We start from the raw sequence: 19,373 nt of genomic DNA on the forward strand, positions 1-19,373 counted from the left end.
TTCCCTTTTGAAGTTTTGACGTTTAAAGCTAATGTTCTTGGAAAAACACATCCCACCCTTTTGTCTTTTATTGCTTGGTTCCCTCGATAGAGATATTTTGGTAATTGGACTAATCAAAAAGACATTTGGGGGTGGCTTTAACCAACAGAAAACTTTTCATTTTCATTGTAACCGTTTAAAGACAAGTCTGTGACGCTTTGCGTCTATTTCCAATGCATACATATATACATACACACCACAGCTGTATTCACTGTTAGTGGCCAGCATCAAGTGCAAAGCTTTTTTCTCCCTTTGGTAGTTCCTTATTAAAATCTGGAAGAAAGTGCAGGTCAGGTGAGTTCATAGGTGAGCATTTGTTTCTACTTTTGAAAGGGTTTGTGCCTCAGTTTGTGTTGATGCCGCCCCACTCTGATGTTCTAGGTGGGCTTTGTGATTTCTTGCTATTTTCTGGATTTCTGTCCATGCTTCATCTATATAATGGGAAGAACGCACCCAGCGGAGGAACAAACCTACAGGAAACACAGCTGTTAGAGACACATATCTTGTTCAAATAATCCACTCTGCAAAAGTTAAAACCTGCAAGTTGACCGTGTAGCACCAGAGTTTTATAGCAGACAATTCTCAGTGTTTCACCCAAACTACAAATCATAGGTTTCCACTGGGTGAAGCCATAGAAGTTAAAACAGTATCAGACTGCTGTATCTACATAGTGTGGATACCTTGAGAGTCAACAAGACTGGAATTGACCGTCTGCAAGGACGTTGCCCGGGGATACCTGGATGTTTGATGTTTTACCATCCTGTGGGAGGCTTCTCTCATGTCCAAATGATATCGCTGTGATTCTGTATTCTGGACAATGGCAGCAAAAGATAAAGGGGAGTGTGGGTTTGGGTCTTACCTTGCCAGAGGAAGATACTCTGGGGCTCCACAGAGGGCCAGATGACCAGGGGGTTGGGGGCAAACAGTGGGTTCAGGAACTTCTCCCTTTCACTGTGGATCCAGGGCCAAAGGGAGTGGGTCTTGCCTTCCACGTTGCAGAGCTTCCTGCAGAGCCAATGTTGGGTCACTTTCAATCAGCCCCAAAACCATGACCTTCCTAATCTAAGGGTAAACCATTCTGATATAGAGATGCTATCCCACTGAATGTTGAACTAGGCTTCGAATCCCTGCCCAGCCATAGAAAGCCAATAGGTCACCTTGGTCACATCATACACTCAGCTTCATCCAGTGTTTTGTGTGTGTGTGTGTGTGTGAGGAGCAACTTGAGTTGCTTCTGGAGTGAGAGAATTGGCCGTCTGCAAGGATGTTGCCCAGGCGACGCCCTGATGTTTTTGATGTTTTTATCATCCTTGTGGGAGGCTTCTCTCATGTCCCCGCATGAAGCTGGAGCTGATAAGAGGGAGCTCATCCGCGCTCTCCCTGGGTGGGATTCGAACCTGGAAGCCTTCAGGTCAGCAACCCAACCTTCAAGTCACGAGGCTTTAATCCACTACGCCACCGAGGGCTCCTTAATCCAGTGTTGAAACACAATATGAAGTGTAACTTGTGGTGAATAGGATTATTGAGACCTGGCAGCAATGGTGAGTGGCACTAGAGTGTTATGAAACTTTTTTTGAATTCGCATATTTGCATCAAGTATTTTGAAAATGAGTGAGAAGCATGGGTCCGCATGGGAACCCCAGTCATTTTTTGTGTGTGGCTCCTAAGCGCCTAAACACCCTACACTGACCCTAAATGTTAGATTTCTTTTCACGTGGCAACTGTAGTTGCTTGTGCATGTCCCTATAGCCTTGTCTTAGGGACCCCCTAAGTCAGAAGAGGAGCGCATTAGATTTGAGAGGGTGAAGCTTCAAATTATTCCTTAGTCTAAATTATGACATTGTAACTGACTTACTGTATATACTTGAGTATAAGCCAACGTGAATATAAGCTGAGACACCTAATTTTACCATAAAAAACTGGGGAAACTTATTGACTCGGAGTATAAGCCATGGATGGGAAATGCAGCAGCTACTGGTAAATTTCAAAATAAAAATAGATACCAATAAAATTACATTAATTGAGGCACCAGCAAGTTAAATATTTTTGAATATTTACCGTATTTTAAAGAAAAAGAAGTAAACTAGCTCCGTAAGTGGAAAAGTAGGGTGAACAAAAACAATATGGTATTAACAATAACTTAACAACAAAACTTCATTTGCCTATCTATTCAATGCCTATCTAAACAATGCAGAGCTAGATATAGATCTATAATTATATATACTAATTTCACATAAGAATTTTTCCCTGAAACGTTTGCAGATCCTCTCTATATATGTGCATTTCCCACCTGCATCTATCTAGAAATTTATATGTGTGTGTGTGTACATTTCCCCTGTAGTATTTCCAAGCCCTATATATCTATATTCATATATATCTATCTAGACATCTCTCTATATATAGATAATTAGATCTGCATAGGATTTGCAAAGACTTGCAAACATGTGAGGCAAATGTTCATATATAAAAATAATGTACACTCATAGATACAGATATGCAGATACAGTAGAGTCTCATTTATCCAAGACTCGCTTATCCAACGTTCTGGATTATCCAACACATTTTGGTAGTCAATGTTTTCAATATATTGTGATATTTTGGTGCTGAATTCGTAAATACAGTAATTACTACATACCATTACTGCGTATTGAACTACTTTTTCTGTCAAATTTGTTTTATAACATGATGTTTTGGTGCTTAATTTGTAAAATCATAACCTAATTTGATGTTTAATAGGCTTTTCCTGAATCTCTCCTTATTATCCAACATATTCGCTTATCCAACATTCTGCCGGCCCGTTTATGTTGGATAAGTGAAACTCTACTGTATATGGAAATCTCTAGATATCTATATGTATATAGAATTTGCACAAACTTGCAAACATATGAGGAAATTCATATATAAAATTAATATATATAGAGAGATATAAATATTTAGGTACATAGGGATTGCAAAGGCTTGCAGGGGGAAATGCCTACATATCTGTAGAAGAGATTAACAAATATTTCAGGGGAAAATGCTTTTATAAGATTAATGGGTATATATATATATTCTTCTTCCCGACTTGCAAGGGCTTATTTTCCTTTTCACAACATTCCCTTGGTTAAGAGTGAGGGAGGCTTTGGAAAATAAAACACGTTGATAAGGGAGGAGTGAAATATATCATATATTGCAAGCAATGGCCTCCAGGCTCTGCAGCCCAGCTTGACCTTGACCCAATTATAAGCCGGGGGAGGCTTTTTCAGCTGATAAAAAGTGCTGAAAAACTTGGCTTATCTTCGAGTATGTACGGTAATTGGTAGATGTTTTAATGAAGGTCTCCCCCTTCTGTAGGTAATTCCCATTCTTTTTCTTACTTGTGTTGTGGCTCCGTGCTATTCTTCCAATCTCAACCTCACCTTTCCTTCTCGTTGTTGCACAAGAAGGTCCCGTACGGCGAGGCGTAGCTGTGCTCAAACAGCGCCAGCAGGAAAGCTTCGTTGAACTCCAGTGACAAGGGGAACTGCCGCCCCAACTGCCAGACGCAGTCCAGGAACAGGAGGAAAACGGGGGACTCCTGCTTGAGCCGGGCATGAGAGTAGGCGGAGCGGGCACAGCGGAGGTGGAAGGGGTGCCCGGCCTGCAAAGAAGCAAAGGGCAATGGGGTAAAAGAGATGTAAGGCCACTACTAGTAGTAGCACTAGTAATAATAACAATAGACAATGGGGTAATGGAAAAGATTAAAGGGTGCTAGCCCTCTTATTTGGAAAACGTATGGCCCATGAATAACAACAAGGAACAACGGGATAACGGAGAACATTAAAGAGTGCTCCTGGTTGGAAAATGTATGGCTAAATAACAAGAAGAGACAGTGGGATAATGGACAAGATTATATGGTTCTTCTGGTTGGAAAATGTATGGCTAAATAACAACAAAAAGAAACAGTGGGATAATGGACAAGATTATATGCTTCTCCTGGTTGGAAAATGTATGGCTAAAATTAACATCAAGGAACAATGGGATAATGGATGAGATTAAAGGGTGCTAACCCTCCTGGTTGGAAAATGTATGGCCAAACAACAACAAGGGACAATGGGATAATTGGTCAGATTAAAGGGTCTCCTGGTTGGGAAATTTATGACTAAATCATAGTAACAACAAAGGACGATGGATAAGATTAAAGAATGCTAGCCTGGCTAGAGAACATATGGTCAATATAATAATAATGGTGATGATGGTGATATTTCTCGCCTCTCTTCACGGCTCCAGTTGGGGCACAACACAGTTAAAACACATCACCATAAAATACATAGCAACAAAACCATACATTAAAACGTGCCACCATAAAATACATGTATTAAAAAGCAAACCTTTGAAAAACAAGTGCGTATATTAAAATACAAGTAGATGGTACATTTAAAATTGGCTGAGTGGAATATTCCAGAATTTCCTACACCATGACTGTGGGCCATGTGGAGACCTGGAAACCAAAGTTGTGCAATAAAGTAGATGCTTGGGAAAAATTGCTCTTTTGGACTCCCAGAATCCTGCTTTTGCTGTTGGTGATTTTGAAGCTCAAATCGGGACTTGGAAAAGCTTCCAACTCCCAGTATCCCCCAGCTAACAAATGGGCCTACGATACCTGTATCCATTCCTGCTCCAGCAGCTCCTGGAATCCGGCCATCGTCCTGCGTCCAGGGTCCAGGATGACCTGGGCCAGAGCGGTCACCAGCAGAGTCGTGTCCATCCCCTCGGCTCCATGCACCAGGACACAGGCTTCCTCCCTGCAAGGAAGCCACACCATTGCTATTTATGGGACTCTCCTGAGTTTTTTTGTCCCGAGGATGCTGCAGGATGCAGGCAACTGTGCAATGTGGAAGAAAGCAGTGGGGAAACACACCTTTCCATGCACTGAGCAGCAAGACAAGCGGTGCCGAGGGACTCCTTGACGTGGGTCAGCCATTTGGAGGCCTCCAGCTTGCTCAGCCAGCGGTCCATGGTCAGCGAGGGGTCATTGCAAGTCTCCACCACTTTGACGAAGCTTTCCTGGAGGGGACGGCCTCTGTCCAGTGGAAAGAAAAGAGACAGCAGTCCATAAGGAAAATCCCACTACAGCCCCATGCACCTCTTCCATAGGGTCTCAGGACTGTTTCTGAAATGGCAGACAAAGGTTTGAGGTAATGAGACAAAGAGATTTCCGGTGGCTGTAGAAAAAAGACGTTTAGTCTCAGTGGCCAGAGAGAATATAGACCCTCCTGTCTCCAGGAAAAAGGGTACAGAACAAAGAAACACAGGTTCTTATATACTATTTTTTACCTTTATCTACGTCATATAGGCATTATCCATTACCAATTAGTGTCAAAAAAGTCTTACTTTGCACTTTACTAAAAGCTACTTTTGCATTTCCCTAAATTATAGGCTACTTTCAAGTCCTTTGTCTCTCCATTAGGCCTTATCTAAGGAATTCCTATCTAGGCTCTCAGGGATCCATTAATTAAGGAATTCCCCCCCCCCCCATCTTAGCTTGTCAGAGAGTCATTAGCACTCCTACATGGCGCCAGGTCTTATCTTGACATCCCAAAAGCCTTAATTTGCCTTTTGTCCTTTAGCTTATCTACTCTTGTTGACACTTGACATATGTCTCTGGCACTTAGGGTGAACTTTGGTCTCTGCTGGGTCTTGCTAGGCAAAGTGTATTTGGGCCTATATGCACACATTCTGCTTGTGATTACATATTCTCCTATTCCTATTTCTAATATGATTACATTCAATATATAATTTCCAATACAAGTATTATATTTTCCCAATACACCTTCATCATTTCCAGTCCATTGCACCTAAAATCTTAGGGTGGCAATGTTGCCCTTTTGGGTAATCTTGGTGCTTTTAAGGGTTGGCTTGCCCCCTTCTCAAGCTAGAATTGCACTCCATGGAGCCTGTAATAATGCTACTGAAAGGAAAGGAAAGCATGGAAAGAAAGGAAGAAAAGGGTCTCCCACGCCACCTGTTAAGGCTCAGGAGGGGTCTTTCCCCCCAAACTAATGGGGGCCAAGTACACGGGGTCAGGCCAAGACGATGTCCAACCTGTCCAGGGCCCTGTGCATCCGCTTCCACCCGGCGTAGGCGCTCCGGTGCTCGGTGCCGCCCCCCATCATCTTGGCCTGTTTGGCCGCCTGAGCCGAGCGGGTGTCCAGGACGAAGCCGCGGCTCCTTCCGTCCAGCGCCGCGGCCAGCAGCCCCTCGTCCTCCGGGCAGCGCTTCCGGTGGGGCCCCACCAACGGCTGGCTGCTGCGGAGCATCACCTGCCCAGGCAAAAAAGGGTGAAAAGAGGGACCCCAGAAAGAGAGGGCAGCTCCCTCCATACAAAACCATTGGGAACCCGCTCTGGTTCTAGTCTGACCATTATAGAACTGATCCAAGTTGTTAAAGTTGTTCATGGTGAGAGATCGGGCTGTGGTGCAGGTTGGTTAGCAGCCAGCTGCAATAAATCACTCTGACCAAGCCCGTGTTGGGGTGAGCACCCGACAATTAAAAATAAAATGTAACCCCTGCTCGTTGCTGATCTAAGCAACCCGAAAGATAGTTTATTTATTTACTACATTTATATCCTGCTCTTCTCACCCCGAAGGGACTCGGAGCGGCTTACAAATCAAATGTACATACAATATATTATTAGCATAGCACAATATAAGCATTAAATTACTATATTGTACAATATCATTATATGGTAATATTATTAGTAATATTACATTTAATATATAATATATAATTAATATTATTACATTATTAGTTGCATCTATCAAGTAGAAAATATAGGTACCACTTATATGTGGGGAGGCTAGTTTACGACACCATAAAAATCATCCAGCCGTCGTTGGAATGAGGAAGTGCCGTCGCAATGGATGATGAAGCAGCTGCTCCCCCTGTGGCCGGAATCAAACATACCCTCAGGAAGCTGGAGAAGGTTTAAATTGCCTCTGCGTCTGTCTCTGTTCTATGTTATATGGCATTGAATGTTTGCCTTATATGTGTACAATGTGATCCGCCCTGAGTCCCCTTCGGGGTGAGAAAGAAGGGCGGAATATAAATACTGTAAATAAATAAATAAACTTCCAGAAACACACAGCATTGAACCATAGCCATGTCAAACTGAATTACTTCAACTGATAAAGGAGATTTAAATTGCCTCTGCGTCTGTCACTGTCTCTGTTCTATGTTTATATGGCATTGAATGTTTGCCTTATATGTGTACAATGTGATCCGCCTTGAGTCCCCTTCGGGGTGAGAAGGGCAGAATATAAATACTGTAAATAAATAAATAAATAAACTTCCAGGAACACATAGCATTGAACCATAGCCATGTCAAATTGAATTACTTCAACTGATAAAGAAGGTTTAAATTGCCTCTGCGTCTGTCACTGTCTCTGTTCTATGTTTATATGGCATTGAATGTTTGCCTTATATGTGTACAATGTGATCCGCCCTGAGTTCCCTTCGGGGTGAGAAAGAAGGGTGGATTATAAATACTGTAAATAAATAAATAAACAAACTTCCAGGAACACACAGCATTGAACCATAGCCATGTCAAACTGAATTACTTCAACTGATGAATCTCAGCTCCCAAAAAAGGATCTCATATACCCAAGATTAAGTTTACTTTGTGGGCATTTTTGAGCATGCAAGAGGAACATCTTGGATGTGCGAAAATGGACGCAGGGAAGGCCTCCAGAAAATGAGAACAGAACGGATGCTTACAGTGCCGTTCTTCTTGTGGTAATAACTCAGGACGGGAAACCGTCCACCTTGGCGGAAGCGGGCGCTCTTCCGAAGGGCAGCGTCGTCCACCGAAGAGGGAACCACCACCAAGGCGGGATACGAAGGGCAGGCCTGGAAATCCTCATTGACGACACTGAGCCTCCAGGCGCCTGTCTGGGAAATGGGTCCACGTCAGCCTCTTTCTTTCTTTCCTTTTTTCTTTCTTGTAGGGTTGGGTCAAGGAGGGAGCCTTGGAGATAGTACACAAAGGCCAAGGCTTCCATTGTAGGAGGTGGAGGGCTTTCTGGGGTACGAAGGAGTTCTATACTGGAAATTGGAGTTCTGGAGCTCGGAATCATAGAAGGATTGAGCTGGAGGGCCTCCCAAGGGTCATCCAGCCCAAACCCCTTTCTGACAGGCAGGAAGGCACAATCAAAGATCTCCCAACAAATGGCCATTCAGCCACAATCAAGATAGATATGATTGAGATAGATTAGGTAGACAGATAGATATGCCTGAGAGAGACATATGGTAAGTATATTATACAATCTTAGAGTTGGAGGAGACCCTAAGGGCCATCTGATTCAACCCGCTTCGGCTGGGCAGTAAAATACAATCAAAGCCCTCCCGACAGATGGCCATTCAGCCATAGACAGACATATGGTTGAGATAGATTAGGTAGACAAATAGATATGCCTGAGAGAGACATATGGTAAGTATATTATACAATCTTAAAGTTGGAGGAGACCCTAAGGGCTGGGCAGGAAGATACAATCAAAGCCTTCCCGACAGATGGCCATTCAGCCATAGATAGACATATGATTGAGATAGATTAGGTACACAGATAGATAGATATGCCTGAGAGAGACATATGGTAAGTATATTATACAATCTTAGAGTTGGAGGAGACCCTAAGGGCCATCTGATTCAACCCGCTTCGACTGGGCAGGAAGATACAATCAAAGCCCTCCCAACAGATGACCATTCAGCCATAGACAGACATATGATTGAGATAGATTAGGTAGACAGATAGATAGATATGCCTGAGAGAGACATATGGTAAGTATATTATACAATCTTAGAGTTGGAGGAGACCCTAAGGGCCATCTAGGATTCTATGGTTCCTATCTTAACTATCTCCTTCTCTGGAGATCTTCAAGCAGAGGCCATCTGGCAGAATGGCAGAAGATGGTTGGACTGGATGTCCTTTGATGGTGCCTTCCAATAGATTATATGGATCTATTTATTTCCTTCTCAGGAGGCTTTTAAGCAGAGGCTGGATGGCCATCTGTCAGGAGGGCTTTGATTGTGTCTTCCTGCTTGACAGAAAGGGGTTAGTCTAGATGGCCCTTGGGGGTCCCATCAAACGAGGATTCTATTGATCGATCTATCTATCTATCTATCTATCTATCTATCTATCTATCTATCTATCTATCTATCTCCCTATCCTCTTCTCTGGAGATCTACCAAGATTCCTAGATCCCTTTCCACCCTTTCTCGTGGACTGCTTTGGAACCAAGTGCCCTTCATCTCGTATCTGTGCATTTCATTGTTATGCCTGTGAAGGAGCTGAGTGATATAAAGATGTGGAAGAGATGTCCTTAGCTCACGATGGAACCCTGAGGTTTAAAGCACAAAAGACAACATTTTTGGCCGATAGAGAGGGAGAGAGACGTCTCCATCCATTCCCAACCTTACTACTCACACGAGAAGCTACTTGCTGGTAGTATTTTTCCAGGGCATGGGGCTGCCTCCCCCCGCCTGCCAGCCTCATGCTTTGGGGCCTGTAGAAGAAGGGGTACATCATCATCACCGATTCCACGGAAGAGAGGGCCTGCGGGAAGCAAAGAGCACAATGTCAGTGGCTTGCAAATTGTTGTACCGAGCTTCTGAGGACATTGAGAGTCTATTTGGAGAGCCCACCCAGACTCCATCCCAAACCCATTCTCAATTAGCTGTTGAATGCAAACTATGGGTGTGTCTACACTATCGAATGAATGCCTTTGGACCCCACTTTAATAACCACTATAGCTCAATGCTATGGGTCCGTGGGAATCGAAGTTCCACAATGCAAATTACAATTCCCAGTATGGAATTTTATTTGTTAACACTTCAAGATGTGATATGGTTATTATTATTATTATTATTATTATTATTATTATTATTATTATTATTAGCTGTGCCCAGCCACGCGTTGCTGTGGTGAAGTATGGTGGTATGGGAAATAAAGTATTGAGGAATTGGTGGTAGTTAAGGTAAAGGGTAAAGGTTTTCTCCTGACATTAAGTCCATTATAAATGGGTTATATAGCTGTGTGGAAGGGCCTTGAGTCTACACTGCCATATAATCCAGTTAAAATCAGATAATCTGTATTTTATAGGCAGTGGGGAAGAGGCCTAAGTGAGGCCTAACTCGGCCTGTCCCCTGGGCTGAGTGGGTTGCTAGGAGACCAAGTGGGCGGAGCTTAGCCTTCTAACTGGCAGCAATTGGATAAAAACAATTATTCCTCTCCCTCTAATTAGGACTTTATTTTTCTTTTCTTTTTGTTGTATGAACGTAGAGGCATGGATGAGGGGTTGTGCTGCCAAGTTTAGTGTTTCTGGGATGTGTAGTTTTGTTGTTTTGTCCTAGGCTGAAATTTCATTACCCTTTTATATATATATATATAGATTAGTACTAGCTGTGCCCTGCCACGCGTTGCTGTGGCGTTGTCTGGTGGTGTTGGTGAGAAATTGGTGAGGTAGTGGTGGCATTGAATGTCTGTTGTATGGATTATATGGCAGTGTGGAGTCAAGATAATCCAGTTCAAAGCAGATAATATAAGATTCTAAATGGGTTATATAGCTGTGTGGAAGGGCCTTGAGTCTACACTGCCATATAATCCAGTTAAAATCTGTGGAAGAAGACTAAGTGAGGCCTAACTGTGCCTGTCCCCTGGGCTGAGTAGGTTGCAAGGAGACCAAGTGGGCGGAGCTTAGCCTTCAAACTGGCAGCAATTGGATAAAAACTATTATTCCTCTCCCTGTAATTAGGACTTTGTTTTTCTTTTCTTTTTGTTGTATCAACCTAGAGGCGTGGATGATGGGTTGTGTTGTCAAATTTCGAGGTTGGGGGGCCTGTAGTTTTGTTGTTTTGTCCGCTGCCCTGATGCCATCACTCTTTTATATATAGAGATTAGTGTTATTGGTTCTGCTCTCCAGGGCTGATGGAATCCCCAATGCAGCAACATCTGGGCAGCCACAGTATTCCTACGTATGCCTTAAGGGCATGGTTCCAAACTTAGGTTCTCCAGGTGTGGATTGGGCTGCTGCAGCGATGACCGACACTCTGAACAGCCTGAGCACATTCTCTGCTTACTTCGATGGAGCTGGCCACGTTGAGACATTCTTCCATCCCAGGGATCTCCAGCTGCAGGACCTTCAAGTCTTTGCATTTGAGAGTCAGGGAGCATGAAGCGTTTGCAAGCCTGGCAAGTGAAGGAGAAATAAAAAAAAAAGAGAGAGAGAGAGAAGAAGGAGAAGAAGAAGAGGAAAATGATCATTGTGTTTAAATATCTGAAAGGAGATCACCTTGAAAAGAGGCAAACTTCTAGAGACCGGGATGTCTCAATAAAAAACAAGGGAATTTTTCCGCACCTTTTCTCAATGGCGTCCACATTGCGAATGAGGAGCCACAGCTCAGTCTGGTTTTGCTCCCGGCTCCCGGATAAAAGCAAGTGATGGCTGGTGATGCAGAGGGTCCCTGCAACGGGTTCGAGCCCTGGATGCGAGAAGACCACATTGTCCACTTTGGTGGTCTTGATCAACTCTGCAAACTCCATCGCTGGGACTTACGGAACCTGCAGCCACAAGAAAAGGACCAAGAGACAGATTAGAGGTGCATCTACACTGTCAAATTAACCCAGTTTGACATCGCTTAAACAGACAGGGCTCAATGCTATGAGATCCGGAAAGCAGCCACAAGAAAAGGACTAAGAGACATGTTAGAGGTGCATCTACACTGTCAAATTAACCCAGTTTGACCACTTTAACAGCCCTGGCTCAATGCTATGGAATGCTGAGAATAGTACAGTAGAGTCTCACTTATCCAACATAAACGGGCCAGCAGAATGTTGGATAAGCGAATATGTTGGATAATAAGGAGAGATTAAGAAAAATCCTATTAAACATCAAAGTAGGTTATGATTTTACAAATTAAGCACCAAAACATCATGTTATACAACAAATTTGACAAAAAAGTAGTTCAATATGCAGTAATGCTATGTAGTAATTACCGTATTTACGAATTTAGCACCAAAATATCACAATGCATTGAAAACATTGACTACAAAAATGTGTTGGATAATCCAGAATGTTGGATAAGTGAGACTCTACTGTAGTTTGACACTCTTTAGCAGAGAAGTCTCAAGACCTTGCAAAACTATAACTCCCAGGACTCTAGCAGTGAGCCATGGCAGTTAAAGCGGGATCAAACTGCATTAGTTCTGCAGTGTAGATGCACCCTTTGAGACTTTTTTTTGCATAAACCAGAAGCAACTGAAAGGCCACCTGAGTTCACAATAACAGAATTATAGAGACATATAGTTTTCAGGCACTGAAATACATTATCTCATCTCCTTACAACAACCCTGTAAGGTAAGCCCATGCTGCACACAATCCAATGCAAGGGGTTTGCTCCAATATATATATATATATATATATATATATATATACACACACACACACACACACACACACACACACACACACATGTATGTATGTAAAGGGTTGGAAAAGTGCCTCCATTTTGTGCTATGATACTTTACGCCAGTTGTAAGATGAGAAAATGAATGCAACCACAAGACAAAAAAATTGAGCCGAGCCGAAGAAAAGTAAAAGAGAAAGTCCAGGTTCGAAAGGAAGACTTGGGGATCGCATTCATTTTATTGGATTTTTCTTAGGCCAGGAATATCCAGAAGTGCTTTTGCTGGTTCCTTCCTCTGAAATGCAGCCTGGGATTCAATGGCGGTCTCCCATCCAAGGACTATCCAAGGCTGGCCCTGCTTAGCATCCATGACAAATGGGGTTTATATATCTGTGGAATGTCCAGGGTAGGAAAAAGGACTCTTGTCTGCCTGAGGCAAGTGTGAATGTTGCAATTGGCTAGCGTGATTAGCACTGAATAGCCTGGCAGTTTCAAAGTATGGCTGTTTCCTTCCTTGAGGAATCCTTGTTGGGAGGTGTTAACTGGCCCTGATTGTTTCTTGTCTGTTTCCCTGGCTCAGAGCTATGGAACTGTAGGAATTTCGGGGCCTGTGGGTTGCTGTGTGTTTTTCGGGCTGTATGGCCATGTTCCGGAAGCATTCACTACTGACGTTTCGCTCACATCTGTGGCAGGCATCCTCAGAGGTTGTGAGGTCTGTTGGAAACTAGGCAAGGGGAGTTTATATGGGAGAAAAACTCCAGTCTGCTGAAGGAAGTGTGAATGTTGCAATTTCATAGCCAACAAAGGATTCCCCCCAGGCAGGAAACAGCCAGGCTTTGAAGCTGCCGGGCTATTCAATGTTAATCGAGGGGATTAATTGCAACATTCATACTTGTCTTCAACAGACAATAGTTTTTTCTCCCACCGTGGACTTTCCACAGATATATAAATCCCACTTGCCTAGTTTACAACATGTCACAATGTCTGAGGATGCCTGCCATAGATGTGGGCGAAACGTCAGGAGAGAATGCTTCTGGAACATGGCCTTACATGGCCTTTTAATTAATTTTTTCCAGAATATACACAATTTAGTGTAGGTAATATACATAGTAAAATAGATACTATAACTTGCAGTCTTAAATCTATTCTACTTATGTCCCTTTTTTCATATGTATATATTAACCTTTCTTTTTCTCTTTTCTTTTTTCCTTTTCCTTTTCCTTCTTTATTACTATTATATTATTATTGTATTATAAAAAAAATCTTAATAAAAAGTATTTTAAAAAAGAAAGCTTCAACAACATGTTGAGAATGATGTTTGCGATCAACCCCATGCAGCAGCTTGAGAGGAAACTGCATTCATTGGCCATGTTCCAGAAGCATTCTCTCCTGACATTTTGCCCACATCTATGGCAGGCATCCTCAGAGGTTGTGAGCTCTGTTGGAAACTAGGCAAGGGGGGTTTTATATGGGAGAAAAACTCCAGTCTGCTGAAGGAAGTGTGAATGTTGCAATTTCAGAGGCAACAAAGGATTCCCCCCAGGCAGGAAACAGCCAGGCTTTGAAGCTGCCAAGCTATTCAATGCTAAACAAGGGGATTCATTGCAACATTCACACTTGTCTTCAACAGACAATAGTTTTTTCTCCCACTGTGGACTTTCCACAGATATATAAATCCCACTTGCCTAGTTTACAACATGTCACAATGTCTGAGGATGCCTGCTATAGATGTGGGTGAAACATCAGGAGAGAATGCTTCTGGAACATGACCATACAGCCCGGAAGACTCACAACAAACCATGAAAGCTTCGGCAACATGTTGAGAATGATGTTTATGATCAACCCCATGCAGCAGCTTGAGAGGAAACTGCATTGACTGGCCATGTTCCAGAAGCATTCTCTCCTGATGTTTTGCCCACATCTATGGCAGGCATCCTCAGAGGTTGTGAGGTCTGCTGGGAACTAGGCAAGTGGGGTCAATATATCTTCGATAACATGTTGAGAATGCTTGAGAGCAGCTTGAGAGGAAACTGCATTCACTGGCCATGTTCCAGAAGCATTCTCTCCTGACGTTTCACCCACATCTATGGCAGGCATCCTCAGAGGTTGTGAGGCATATATACAGCCTCTGTTGAGCTCCTGTATTTATCAGATAAAATCCACGTCATCGTCACTTACCTGTTTGCAAATGGGGCCCAAGAGGATCAGCCAAAAAAGGGGGTGTCTTATTTGACAAGGGACCCCCAAGGCAGGTTCGGAGCATGTGCAGAGTGCAGCAGCTGGTGCAAAAGCAGGGTGCAACTAGCTAGCAGCTGTTTGGTCTGGGAACAGAGATTGTGCAAGAGACAAGAGACACTGTGCACACATTGCAGTGTGGGAGAGGCAGGGAAAAACAAAACCCAGAGAAAGAGAAAGACAGAGAGAAAGAGGATGTGGGTTTTAAGGTCGTCTGGCTGCAAATTATGATTATTATTATCATCCTAAAATGCATTTGCTTTCAGTATATATACCCGTATATACTCGAGTATAAGCTGACCCAAATATAAGCCGAGGCACCTAATTTTACCACAAAAAAATTGGGAAAACATTGACTCCAGTATAAGCCAAAGGTGGTAAATTTCAGAAATAAAAATAGATACCAATAAAATTACATTAATTCAGGCATCGGTAGGTTAAATGCTTTTGAATATTTACATCAAGCTCTAATTTACGATAAGACTGTCCAACTCTGATCAAATCATCATTCGCATCTTCTTCAATGTAAATGTGCTTAGGTATCCTTTTAATAATAATAGAGTAAAATAATACATGTAATAATAATAATAATAATAATAATAATAATAAAATACAGGAAGATAATACACGTAATAATAAATAGAGTAAAATAATAAATGCAATAATAATAAAATTATAAATGTATTAATAATAATATTAAAAATAGAGTAAAATAAATGTAATAGTAGCAACAATTACAGTAGATCCCACCTGGACATGAAAAGCGCCTTAAATGTATATTTAAATGTATAATTATGTATGTTTTTAATGTATACTTTCAATTTTTCTGTAATTTTTAATCTCGATGGTTTTTTAAATCTGATGTAAACTGTTTTTTGAAGTACAGTAGAGTCTCACTTATCCAAGCCTCTGGATTATCCAAGCCATTTTTGTAGTCAATGTTTTCAATATATTGTGATATTTTGGTGCTAAATTCGTAAATACAGTAATTACAACATAACATTACTGTGTATTGAACTGCTTTTTCTGTCAAATTTGTTGTAAAACATGATGTTTTTGTGCATATTTTGTAAAATCATAACTTAATTTGATGTTTAATAGGCTTTTCCTTAATCCCTCCTTATTATCCAAGATATTCGCTTCTGCTGGCCCCTTTATGTTGGATAAGTGAGACTCTACTGTAATACCAATAATAATAGAGAAAAATAATAAATGTACCATATATTCTCGAGTATAAGCTGACCCAAATATAAGCCAACCAGGACCCTCACCCGAGTATAAGCCGAGGGGGGCTTTTTCAGTCTTAAAAAATGGGCTGAAAAACTAGACTTATACTCGAGTATATACAGTGTGTGTATATATATATATATATATATATATATATATATATATATATATATGTGTGTGTGTGTGTGTGTGTGTGTGTGTGTGTGTGTGTGTATATATATATATATATATATATATGTGTGTGTGTGTGTGTGTGTGTGTGTGTGTGTGTGTGTGTGTGTGTATATATTCCCCTTTCACTGTCAAAGGGTTCATCTACACTGCAGAATGAATGCAGGTCATTATGGTTTGATAATCTGGATTATGTGGCAGTGTAGAAAGGGCCTGAAAAGAAGGAAAATGAGAGGGAGAGAAAATTTAGATCCCAATACACTCAGTTTTGTAGGAACACTGCTCTATTTGCCCTGCTCATTTGCAATGGAAGGGCAAATGCATTCCAAAAGTGTGGGCTTTCTGGTCCACCTTAAATGCAGGACAGCTGTTTTGCAGCAGCAAATAAACTCAGGGTTTAGAACTGGCCCAGCAGTTGAACATAAGGGAGCTGTAGGTTTGGGGCATGGGTCTCAAATTCCCCATAGATTGTGTCTCCTGAATTTGGGAGGCCAATGGGATCATCTTCCACAGACCCTTCTGTCTCTGGAGACTGGAGCTTCTTCTACACGGCCATAGAATCCAGATGATCAAAGCAGATGATCCACATACAGTATATGTGTCTACACTGCCATATAATCCAGGTCAAGGATAATCTGGATTAAATATGGCAGTGTAGATCCAGCCTCAAAGGCTAGAAGAACCGTTGATATCCCTGGATTGGTCACAAAGCATCCTAGAATCGGAAGGTTTCCCCAGAGGCCATCTAGCCCAACCCTGACTCATAGAATCGTAGAATCGTAGAGTTGGAAGAGACCTCACGGGCCATCCAGTCCAACCCCCTGCAAGAAGCAGGAAAATCTCATTCAAAGCACCCCCGACAGATGGCCATCCAGCTTCTGCTTAAAAGCCTCCAAATGCAACATCTCCATCTAAAGTTGTGTTGATATTCCTGGATTGGTCTCAGAGCATCCTAGAATCGGAAGAGTCCCCCAGAGGCCATCTAGTCCAACCCTGACTCAATGCAACATCTCCATCTAAAGTTGCGTTGACATCCCTGGATTGGTCTCAGAGCATCCTAGAATTGGAAGGGTTCTGTAGAGGCCATCTAGTCAAACCCCTTGCTCAATGCAACATCTCCAACTAGTGTTGACATCCCTAGGTTGGTCTCAGAGCATCCTAGAATTGGAAGGGTTCCCCCAGAGGCCAGCTAGTCCAACCCCTGGCTCAGTGCAGCATCTCCATCTAAAGTTGTTTTGACATCCTGGATTTGTCTCAGCATCCTAAAATCAGAAGGGTCCCCCAGAGGCCAGCTAGTCCAACCCTGACTCAATGCAACATCTACAACTAAAGCTGAGAGTGACACAAAGAGTTGTGCATGCGCCAGTATTGTGCACTGCGGCTGTGCATGGTTGCAATTGTGCATTGTATTTGCACACATGCACCTTGCAGTTCCATATTTTCCAAGGGTAAAATAATAATATTAATAATAATAATAATAATAATAATAATAATAATAAAATATAAATCATCATCATCACCACTATATATTTTTGTGTGTGTGTCAGGAGCGACTTGCACCAAGTCGCTTCTGGTGTGAGAGAACTGGCTGTCTGCAAGGACGTTGCCCAGGGGATGCCCGGATGTTTTTGATATTTTTACCATCCTTGTGGGAGGCTTCTCTCATGTCCCCACATGGAGCTGGAGCTGATAGAGGGAGCTCATCCGTGCTCTCCCCGGGTGGGATTCGAACCTGGCAGCCTTCAGGTCAGCTACCCAACCTTCAAGTCACCACTATGTAACAAAATCTGAAAAAAAAATTCTGTTCCTGGTATGAAAGTGTTATTTCCTGTTTACTTACGTACTTTGAAAGTAGTTGTCCTAGTCCTACTCCAGAAACTTTGTTTTTTGTGGCTGCCACAAACTAGGCTGAATTGATTGCGACTCTATGAGATATTTGTTGAAAAACTGTAGCAAAATGTGCTACGGCAGGATGTTTCTCCTGCTAAAACAAAGCCTTTGCAGTTTAATACACTTTCCCCATGTTTTGTTATGATATAACCAATTAGGAAATGACATTTGTTTTGTAACCCAGACACAAAAATCGTGATACATTGTGTGATAATAACCATAATAATAATAGTTGCCAGCTATTGCTCATGATCTCTTCCACTGTTCCATAGCAATGAGCCACTGCAGTCCAAGCTGTATCAAACTGGATTACTGTATATACTTGAGTATAAGCCTAGTTTTAGCCCTCTTTTTAAGACTGAAAAAGCCCTCCTTGGCTTATACTCAGGTGAGGGTCCTGGTTGGCTTATATTTGGGTCATCTTATACTCGAGAATATATGGTACATTATTTTTCTCTATTATTATTGGTATTATTACATTTATTATTTTTCTCTATTATTATTGATATTATTACATTTATTACTTTTTCTCTATTATTATTGGTATTATTATATTTATTATTTTTTCTCTGTTATTATTGATATTATTACATTTATTATTTTTTCTCTATTATTGTTGCTACTATTACATTTATTTTACTCTATTATTATTATTAATATTAATACATTTATTATTTCACTCTGATCTTATTATTATTATTGCATTTATTATTTTACTCTATTTATTATGTACAGTAGAGTCTCACTTGTCCAACATAAACGGGCCGGCAGAATGTTGGATAAGCGAATATGTTGGATAATAAGGAGAGATTAAGGAAAAGCCTATTAAACATCAAATTAGGTTATGATTTTACAAATTAAGCACCAAAACATCATGTTATACAACAAATTTGACAGAAAAAGTAATTCAATACACAGTAATGCTATGTAGTAATTATTGTATTTACGAATTTAGCACCAAAATACCACGATGTATTGAAAACATTGACTACAAAAATGCGTTGGATAATCCAGAATGTTGGATAAGTGAGACTCTACTGTATTACATTTATTATTATTTCTCTATTATTATTGGTATTATTACATTTATTATTTTTCTCTATTATTGTTGCTACTATTACATTTATTTTACTCTATTATTATTATTATTATTATTATTATTATTATTATTACATTTATTATTTCACTCTGATCTTATTATAATTATTATTGCATTTATTATTTTACTCTATTTATTATGTATTATTATTTATTATGTGTAATAATAACCATAATAATAATGGCTGCCAGCTATTGCTCATGATCTCTTCCACTGTTCCATAGCAATGAGCCACTGCAGTCCAAGTGGTATCAAACTGGATTAATTCTCTAGTGTGGACGCCCCCTAGGTCTGA

General features: G+C 41.3%; 1 protein-coding gene across 1 annotated transcript; it reads right to left on the reverse strand.

Moving 5' to 3' along the window:
- Nucleotides 1–131: 131 nt before the first annotated feature.
- Nucleotides 132–15,029, reverse strand: LOC100556863 (myotubularin-related protein 9-like). The gene is made up of 11 exons (XM_003228721.4): nucleotides 14,635–15,029; nucleotides 11,409–11,611; nucleotides 11,131–11,239; nucleotides 9,479–9,607; nucleotides 7,774–7,947; nucleotides 6,103–6,320; nucleotides 4,919–5,080; nucleotides 4,661–4,802; nucleotides 3,438–3,658; nucleotides 899–1,044; nucleotides 132–509 (listed from the first exon to the last, which is right to left on the reverse strand). Exons 2-11 carry the CDS (start codon nucleotides 11,591–11,593, stop codon nucleotides 340–342), a joined length of 1,656 nt encoding a protein of 551 aa, XP_003228769.2. The 5' UTR covers nucleotides 11,594–11,611; nucleotides 14,635–15,029; the 3' UTR covers nucleotides 132–339.
- Nucleotides 15,030–19,373: the final 4,344 nt, after the last annotated feature.

This window comes from Anolis carolinensis, unplaced genomic scaffold (assembly GCF_035594765.1).
Source record: "Anolis carolinensis isolate JA03-04 unplaced genomic scaffold, rAnoCar3.1.pri scaffold_10, whole genome shotgun sequence".
In the NCBI taxonomy this organism is placed as follows: Eukaryota; Metazoa; Chordata; class Lepidosauria; order Squamata; family Dactyloidae; genus Anolis; species Anolis carolinensis.

Coding starts and splice junctions, on each gene's coding strand:
- LOC100556863 (XM_003228721.4), bottom strand. CDS start 11,593: ATGGAGTTTGCAGAGTTGATCAAGACCACCAAAGTGGACAATGTGGTC. Junction 11,240..11,408: donor GTGGACGCCATTGAGAAAAG/GTGCGGAAAAAT, acceptor TTCACTTGCCAG/GCTTGCAAACGCTTCATGCT. Junction 5,081..6,102: donor ATGCACAGGGCCCTGGACAG/GTTGGACATCGT, acceptor TCCACTGGACAG/AGGCCGTCCCCTCCAGGAAA.